This window comes from Nasonia vitripennis, chromosome 3 (assembly GCF_009193385.2).
Source record: "Nasonia vitripennis strain AsymCx chromosome 3, Nvit_psr_1.1, whole genome shotgun sequence".
Classification (NCBI taxonomy): domain Eukaryota; kingdom Metazoa; phylum Arthropoda; class Insecta; order Hymenoptera; family Pteromalidae; genus Nasonia; species Nasonia vitripennis.
This window is the reverse complement of record NC_045759.1, coordinates 21,937,484-21,946,430: the sequence shown is the minus strand read 5'-3', so window position 1 is coordinate 21,946,430 and position 8,947 is coordinate 21,937,484. Positions and strand designations below refer to the sequence as shown.

General features: G+C 53.0%; 2 protein-coding genes across 2 annotated transcripts; one reads left to right on the top strand and one right to left on the bottom strand.

The window, feature by feature from the left end:
• Positions 1-122: 122 nt before the first annotated feature.
• Positions 123-6,119, top strand: LOC100119851. The gene is made up of 14 exons (XM_001603509.5): positions 123-639; positions 721-2,025; positions 2,364-2,514; positions 2,651-2,897; positions 2,961-3,172; positions 3,250-3,423; positions 3,494-3,687; positions 4,333-4,525; positions 4,602-4,799; positions 4,862-5,009; positions 5,095-5,251; positions 5,320-5,490; positions 5,581-5,779; positions 5,868-6,119. The coding sequence occupies exons 1-14, from the start codon at positions 286-288 to the stop codon at positions 6,050-6,052; spliced, it is 3,888 nt and encodes a 1,295-aa protein (XP_001603559.2). The 5' UTR covers positions 123-285; the 3' UTR covers positions 6,053-6,119.
• Positions 6,120-6,894: 775 nt separating this feature from the next.
• On the bottom strand, positions 6,895-8,600 carry Or3 (odorant receptor 3). Its single transcript, NM_001190501.1, has 6 exons — positions 8,292-8,600; positions 7,642-8,219; positions 7,464-7,563; positions 7,276-7,386; positions 7,031-7,186; positions 6,895-6,948 (listed from the first exon to the last, which is right to left on the bottom strand). Exons 1-6 carry the CDS (start codon positions 8,598-8,600, stop codon positions 6,895-6,897), a joined length of 1,308 nt encoding a protein of 435 aa, NP_001177430.1.
• Between the last annotated feature and the right edge of the window lie 347 nt (positions 8,601-8,947).

Here is an 8,947-nt window from a genome sequence, read left to right as displayed (position 1 = left end):
CGGATCAGCATTGTCGAAGCCCGCATTCCTCTACGCCTTACACAAGAACGCATCAACAAAAAAAGCGTGCGTATTCCGAAAACGCTGCGTCGGTGCAAAAGCGCGCCTCGAGCTCGCGACTCGCCGCGATTTTTCAGTCTGCCGTAGTGGGCCAGCTGTATCGATTCCTTCGTTTCCTGCCACCGGGAGGAAAATTTCGAAAAAACAAATTCCTCCGCGTCGGAATACCGAAATGTTGTGAAACGTCCCTCCGCACACTGCTGCATCTTGACACTCCGTCGCAAAATGTCGAAGCTTCCACTCGGGACCCTCCTGCTCCTGCTGCTGCTGCTGCTGCTGCTGAACGCTTCGATCGCCCAGAGAGACGAGGCAGATGCAGGTAATAGTGAGGAAAATCAAAACGCCGAGCAGTTCGGCGAGCAGGAGATCGAGGAGCTGATAAGGAGTCTGGAGCAGCGCATCAACGCCAAGGATGCGTACGAGGAGAAAGGAGTCGAGAGGGAGAGCGTTTTCCAAGTGAATCCCAATCCGCGCGACAGGAAGTTCCTCTACCTCAGTGCTGACGCCAAGGATGCCGAGGTGGACGGCGAGGACAGGGGCAAGAGAAAGATCGCCGACAAGGCCGCCGGAGTGGACGAGGTACTTTCAGAGCGTTCATTGTTTGCGTATAAGTAGGTGCGTATGCGAGGAAACTCATATATTTTACCGTCGCGTCGACAGCTGAGAAAGGAGGCCTACGGCATCCGGAACGAGCGAACCCCGAACCTCGACAGCGGCGCCGCGCAGAAGAACGAGCTGAGCGAGTTCGAGAAGGACGAGCAGTACTACCGGGCGCTCCTCCGTCTGCAGAACCTCTACCGGCTCTACAACAAGCGCTACCTGGACGACGAGGTGCAGGTAACGGAGGACCGGCCGATCCGCCACTGCGGCGACATCTTCGGCAAGAAGATCGACCTCATCCAGTCGAGCAAGCTGCGCTACCTCGAGCGCAGCAGGATACTGGCCGACAGGATCGCCGAGACGGCTATGCAGCTGGTGCGCCGCAAGGCTCGGCTCCTCGACGGTATCCTGCATCCGGGATGCGGCTGCGCGGGCAGGACGACCGTGGTCGAGACGGTGCTACCGGAGCCCGTCGTCGTCGCCCAACCGGTCGTCGTGGCGGAGGTGGCCAAGCGCAGGGACGTGGACATAGCCGCGGCGACCTCCTCCGCGACGTCCCTCGACGCCAGCGTCAACGCCGGGGGCGTGAGCGTCGACGCGGCGGTCGACACCAACGTGGCTACGGCTGCCAGCGTTGGTACCGGTATCGGTGGTTCCGGGGCCTCCATCAGTACCAGCTCCGGGGTGTCCTCCGGCCTGCACGTGGGCGCCGGTCTGGCAGGCGGTGGTCTGGGTGCAGGTCTCAGCTCGAGCCTCGCCACGGAGAGCCACAGCCACCTGAACATCGGCACCGGCAGAGGCATGGCGGCCTACCTCAGCCAGCTGGGCACCTGCGAGGACTACGAGAGGAAGATGATCATGGACATGGCCATCGAGGAGTCGGCCGGCATGATCAGAAAGCTGGCGCTGGAAACTCGAGGCGACCTGGCCTACCAGGACCCGGACTTCGAGAGGCGCGTCCTGGGCCTGGCCATCGACCTGGTGAACAAGGTCACCGTCGGGGTCACCGGCGACGTCGGCGGTAAGCTCGACCTGCTCGGCGGCTTCAGGTACAACAGCGTCGACGACTACCTCAAGTCGTCGATCTACGAGAGCGAACTCGAGGCGGACCTCGTGTCCAACTCCGGATTCGACTACGTCAACCACAACATCGACGCGCTGGAGGACTACGTCGGCCACGCCAGTCCCTACTCCAGGGGCCGATGCGACAGCTGCTCCAAGTACGACATGAGGATGGGCAACATGTGTCCGCTGTGCAAGAGGAGCGAGCGGGTCTTTCACGGGCGCGTGAAACGACGACCGGAACTCGTCGACGGCAAGGGAAAGATCTACCACCTCGAGCAGATGCCCGGGGTGCAGACTAAGGTTCATATCAATAAGTGAATTATCTCCTTGTTTGCTATACCACTTTTTTCTTACTTACACTTTTGTACTTACGTTGTTGTAATGGTTCAATAAAATACAAGCATAAAAAGTACGACGCTTCTGCTCATTAACCCTTTCAGTCGCCACGTCCAGTAGACGCATGATTGATCAATTGCTCTTCGTTCATTGTTCCTCTGCCCATCGCTCTATCCGACCACGTAGATTTAGAGACTAGCACTGCGACAATCGACACTAGTGACTGAAAGGGTTAATTTCGATATCGCGACGTATAGATAGTTGAAAGTCAAACTACATAAGCTTCGTTCTCGTTGTTCTAGCGATCTAAAGGCGTTTGGGAGGACGTTAACAAGCTTTACAATTTCGACTACTTAGAGAACGATAAATTCATTGACTTGAGCATGAACTGCAGCGAAAACTCCACGGAGCCGGACTGCCAGCGACTGCACTTTGACCTAGTGACTCCTCGAGGTACCATATATACATATATCACATCTCGCTCCGGTTTCGTTACTTTCCTCCAGCAGTTATAAGAAACAGATCGTGCAATCACTCGCGCGGATCAAACGAGGAAAAATTCTGAGAGCGTCTCAAAAATACTCCACAGACGGCGAGCCGGTACCCCTCTGGTTCGTTCGGGACTATCTGAGTCACGGCCGCGACCTCGCGCTCGACATGCACGACAGGGCCCGCGACCTGCAGCAGACCGGCGAGGGCCTCAAGCCGGCCCCGCACTCGCCGTCGATGCTGCACTTCTTGAACAACCGGGTCTCCAACCAGCTGGTCAAGCTCAACCAGGAGTCCCAGCTCGTGCTCTTCGGCACCAAAGTCCTCCAGCAGAAGCTCCTCACCGAGTAATTACCAAATTACGTACAACTTAATTTTTTTACTTAATGAGATAACGCAATACCGCGCAGGTACAACATAACGCCGAACACCTTCCTGGAATTCCTCCGGCACCACGGATTCCGCGTGACCGGCGGCAAGGTCTGTCGGGGCCGGGAGAAACGCTGCAACGGCTCGGCCCGGTACCGGAGCCTCGAGGGCTCCTGCAACAACTTCCGGAACCCCTCCTGGGGCCAGAGCAACACCGCCTTCGATCGAGTCCTGCCGGCTCGCTACTCCGACGGTGAGCATACACGGCTTATTAAAACCTAAAGCGTACCAATCAGCATTAGCTATTGTAATCATCTCTCGCCGGGGCAGGTATCCACGCGCTGGCCCTGAGCGTGACGGGCGTCCCGTTACCGAACCCGCGCGCACTGAGCGCCCAATTATTCTCGAGGCGCAACGCAACCGATTCCGTTTTCACGCTCGCTCTTGTGCAATGGGGGCAGATTCTTGCGCACGACTTTGCGCGCCAAGTGATCGATCAGACCGGTAAGCGTGCCGATTTACATGCTCTAGATCTGTATAGCTGCGTACAACGCCGATGATATACTCGTTTCAGCCGAGGGAGGCATCGAGTGCTGCGACGTGAACGGAAGCGGTCCTCTGCCGAGATCGTTACAGCATCACTCCTGCCAGCCGATTTTCATACCGCGGAACGACAGCTTCTACGCCAACTACGGCCAGAGCTGCATGAACTTTGTGCGCAGCATGACCGTCGCCAGGGAGGACTGTTCTCTGGGCCCTGCCAACCAGGTATACTCATCCTTGTGTGCGTCGAATCGACCATTCTTTCTCTCACTTTTACCGGCCTTCGTCACACCGCAGCTCATGTAACGTCCCGCGTTTATACGATCCAATAGACGCGAGCGAGAGATTGAGGAAATTTCTCTCCTCCAAGGTACACAAAGTTGGCGCTAATCTGCGCGGAACGAGTTATCCCCGCGCTGCTTAGCCTCAAAGGACGAAGCTCCGACTGTAATCGCCTAATCTGATTCCGCGGCGGCCGGGCAAATCGAGTTTCCAACTTTGTTTCCAACTTCGTCTAATTATGCGTCCGCGAGCGCATTATTATAAAGTATACACGCGGATGCTAAAAAAGCGCCTGATTTCCCTTTTAAACAATGCGGCTGCGCTGCGTTGAGTAACGATTTTTTTCTCGCGTGCGAAAATTATCAATTTCTAATGCACAACCGCGCAGCCGATGAATTATTGATAAATCGGAATATTCATCCTCCATCCATCCGCACCCCATAACTCATAACGATTTATCTCCCGCTGGAGCTATACGCTTTTTACGCAACGGTTCGGATAAAATCTTGTAAAAGAAAAAAAAAAACACAACGCAACACAACACAAGACGATTTACGATCGCTCACCGCATTATCTAACCCATTTCAGCTGAACGGCGTCTCGAGTTTTCTCGACCTGTCGCCGGTCTACGGGCCGGACAAGGCGACCAGCGACAGCCTCCGCGAGTTCCACGGCGGCCGTTTGCGCGTCGAGCTCCGAGGCGACCGCGTCATGATGCCCACCTCCGCGAGGTCCGGATACTGCGACGCTCGCACCAACTGGGACATATGCTTCGAAACAGGTTCCGTTTTCGCAATATCATTAGCCGATACTTGCTCAACTATCCGATTTCGTATCGACGGTTTTTCTCGCTTAAGGTGACGCCCGCACGAATCAGAACCCGCAGCTGGTGGTGCTGCAGACGCTCCTGGTCCGAGAGCACAACCGCGTGGCTTACGAGCTCGCGGCCCTGAATCCCCACTGGAGCGACGAGAAGCTCTTCCAGGAGAGCCGGAGGATCGTCATCGCCGAGTACCAGCACGTGACCTACAGCTACTGGGTGCCCCTCGTGTTGGGTAAATATGAGACGGCTGTGGGGGAAAATATAAAAGTTCTATCTGTGCAAACGTTATTGCAGGCCGGAGGTACAGCAGGGATCACGGAGTCATTCCCTTCCACGACGGCATGTCCAACGACTACGACGCGAGGATCAATCCCAGCACGATCAACAGCTTCACCTCCGGCGCCTTTCGATTCCTCCACACTCTCGTCGAGGGCAGCATAAAGTAAGCCTGATGCGTAAGCCTGATGCGCGCCTGACGCAACGACAAATGAAATTCCCTGAATTCCTTCCCTTTTTTTTTCACACAGCCTAGTCGCCGACAACTTCGGCACCTCGAGCACTCTGAGGCTCAGCAATTATTACTTCCGGCCGCAGATCGTCGAGAGCAACAACAACTTCGAGGCACTGCTCCGGGGGCTCGTTTACCAGGCGATGCAAAAGTCCGACGCGAGTTTTCACGAGGAGGTATAAACACACCGCCGGTATATTGCTTTCTTCTTCTATCTCCTCTATATATACGTGTATATGTATAGGTGACGGAGTACCTGTTTCGCTCGGACAACCACTACGGAATGGATCTGGAAGCCATCGACATACAGAGAGGCCGAGACCACGGGATTCCCGGCTACAATGCCTACCGAGACATTTGCCGACTCGGCCGCTCCGAGGACTTTCACGGACTTATCAACGAGATCTCGCTGGACGTAAGATAAAAACTCCTTCTCCTGTCTATATACACTTGCATTATTCGGGCTGATTCGTCGAGATTTGCGCGCGCGCGCGCCTGTCCGCAGAACATTGAAAAATTGCAAAGCCTCTACGCGCACGTCGACGACATCGATCTGCTGGTCGGCGCGACTCTCGAGACGAGGGTACCAGGAAGCCTGCTGGGCCCGACGCTTCAGTGCCTCATCGGCGAGCAGTTCTACCGCTCGAGAGTCGGCGACAAGTACTTCTACAACAACGCCAATTTTCCGCACTCCTTCAGCCCAGGTACGAGAGCCTCCTGCATATTATATAGTATGCGTGTGTATTGTCGAGGGACCGGTTTGAAAATGGCCCGCCTTTTCTCGTTGCATAGAGCAATTCGAGGAGATAAAGAAGTCCAGCCTGGCCTCGATAATCTGCGACCTGGGCGACGCGGTCTACGAGGTGCAGAGCGACCCCTTCAGAATCTCCTCTTACAAGAACCCGACGATTCAGTGCTTCAACCTGCCCAAGATGAATCTCGAGGCTTGGAAGGAGGAGACCGAAGTTTATTATTGACTGTATACTATGACCGTTTGGCAATTGTAAGGCAACGATTAAATTATTCTACACATTACAAAACAAAGCTACACAACCACTATTTCAGCCTCTGTCACTACGCGTTAGCAGAAGCGAATTCCTGCACGAGATATATAAGTAGATCTCATTATACCAGTTAAATTTTAAAGCCGGATAGAGTTTATATGCGCGCCTTGTTCTGGCTATATGTATAGCATTGCGAAACGCGCGGCGCGCTGTAGTTTCAGGTTTCTCTGATTTATCTCCGCTTCGCGAATAGCTGACCGAGCTTGACAGCTTAGGGAAATTCCGAGCCGGACCGCGCGATGCTTGTATATTGGATGTGTATGCGTGCGGTGTGTACAATCGAGCGAGATCTGGATTCGCGTGTCGGATTCGCGAGGGACTTTTGAATTCAATGCGTGGACGCTTTCCCATGCGATCTCGTTTTTTATTCGGTTCGACTACACTGACTATATTGTGCGCGATTTTAAAATGATCGATAAGCTTCTTTAGACGAGCAGACCTATATGTACACTGTTATCGCTGATTATCAGCCGAGTTATATTCTGTTAATCCAACTGAGGAAATTTAATTGTTGCAAGAGAGATTGGAATACGGTATCGTTAAAATTGAAAAATCATGTATTATACCTTTCCGTGCAGGAATAACGAAATCCGGTTAAGCATCCGACTTTTATTTGTATATTTCTTTTCTATAAAATACATCAACGTGTTCTCACTGCCTTCTTAGAAATCTTACGAATCCTATAACATGTAAAAGTGAAAAATGACACAAGAACGTGAAGTTATCAGACACCAACATCGCACACTTTTACCGCGTCAATCCGTAATCGTACGCAGTAAGTTCAAGTAGCCTGCGGTCGACTTCATTATCTGTAAACAAAATCTCGTTTATATCCAAGAAACGCTGCAGTGTACACCTACAAGGAAAACGAAATGCCAGAACAATTCTTACGCATCCGAAATTGTACATCGACAGTTCCAGCATTTTTCCGGCGGTGAGTTGGACGGGACTATGAGCGACGGATATGATCAAACCGATGCACAGTCCCTTTTTCGGCGGCAAATCGTACCAGTTTATCATGTAAGTTTTCGCTCCGACTTTTTTCGCCTGGCGGTTCGCGTAACGCAGAGTTACAAATCTTGGCTATATCTCTGATTTATTATCGTCTCATTGATTTATCTGTGAAAATGGTATACCTTGTCGCTGACGATCTCGCCGACGTAGCAGTAGGTGAAGAGCAGGGCTATGAGCGATGTGATCATTACCATGTAGGTGAAGAGGCCCAGAGCGTCGTTGCTTTGCAGATCCTTGCGAATGGCCAAACCTCTTTTTTATCAATTCTTATTATAAATTAAGTGTATTTTAAGGAGGAAATTAATTTTACCACGATGAAGTAAAAGCTCGTCAGGCAGAGAATCGTGCTTCCGCCGAGTATCTCCACGAGGCAGATCTGGTTCATGAGATCCTCCACACTCGAGATGAAGCTGAAGCCCATCGAAGACAAAAGCTCATGAGAAGCTCTCCTTCCAAAGCCACAAAGAAAGCTCATGCACGTAACGTACCGCAAAACCTTCAAGTGCAGCTGAACGATGACTCTGAGCTTCCTGTCAACAGCCTCATTCCCTACCCGCGTCAGCCTCCCATTGTCCCCGTCATCCTCGATCAGCCTCTTCAACAGGTACACAACTATATCGAGCTGGCCACAGGCATGCGTCGCCAGAAGGACCGCGTAACTGCAAGTGGTTACGGTGGTCGAGTGCACCACGAATCCGCTCATCATCTGCGTAGCGAAGATCGTCTCGTAGACGGGACTGGCGCTGGTGTTGAAGCGGAACAAGCCCTTGTACAGCGGCGAGGGCAGCGGTTTGATCATCAGACCGTCTTTGGTGTACCGGATCGGCGTCAGTAGGGTCTTGATCAGACGGTAGAAGATACCACCGACGTAGAAGGTCGCGACGCAGACTCGACTCAGGCGATGACCTACGGCTGTGTTGCGACGCATAAGGGCCCGGAGCTCGTCGTTGCCCGCTTTTCGCCAGTCGGACTCCAGTTGTTTCAGACACTCCTGGATCTGACTCTTGCGGAACAGCATCACCGAGTACTTCAGCAGGGCCATGGTGTTCAGGATCATCGGGCCTGTCTGCAAAGGTGTGCCCGAAAAGCAGCGAGCGCGTTAATGATTATTCGAAAAATGACGAATTTGCAATCGAACCTTGAGAATCTTCGCCTTGAGTTTACCCTCCTCGACGACGATGTGGAGAATCCCCGGCACGAGGAGAAAGCTCAGCAGAATGTAGACGGCGGCGTTTTTGAGCGTCTTGACGCAAATATCGAACCCCAGTCTAGCCCCGGTACTGGTGAAAATCGGCCAAATCCCAATGGCATTAGCGATCCTTCTATTCAACGCTGTCGCGTACTTCACGTCCTCCTCGAACTTCTCGTTGCTACAACTCGGCCCCGGCTTTTTCATCCTCTCGTCGTAGTAGGCAAACACGTCCTCCATCCTCTTCATCTCCGCCATCCTCACGAAACGATCCACTTTCCCAAGAAACAACGTTGCGAGAATCGAGCGCGTGCAGCAACGGATGACGCACTCGCAAGACCTACCGCGCTTGAATCATCGGTGCGTTGCACTTGGGAAGCGACGGCTATAGCGCTAATTGCTACGCGCGAACTTGTGGAAACAGCGCGTCGAAGTTTGCTTAATAAGCGTCTCGGCATTAATTATCGGCTGCATTCGAATATATCGCGGAAGGTGTTTCAGTGCGCGCTGATGGCTTCATGTGCCGGGGGGTGTGATGACTGTGATTATTTACGCTTCGGTGGATATGGAACTCTGTTTCTTGAAAGTGTTTGCTCGCGATGCTG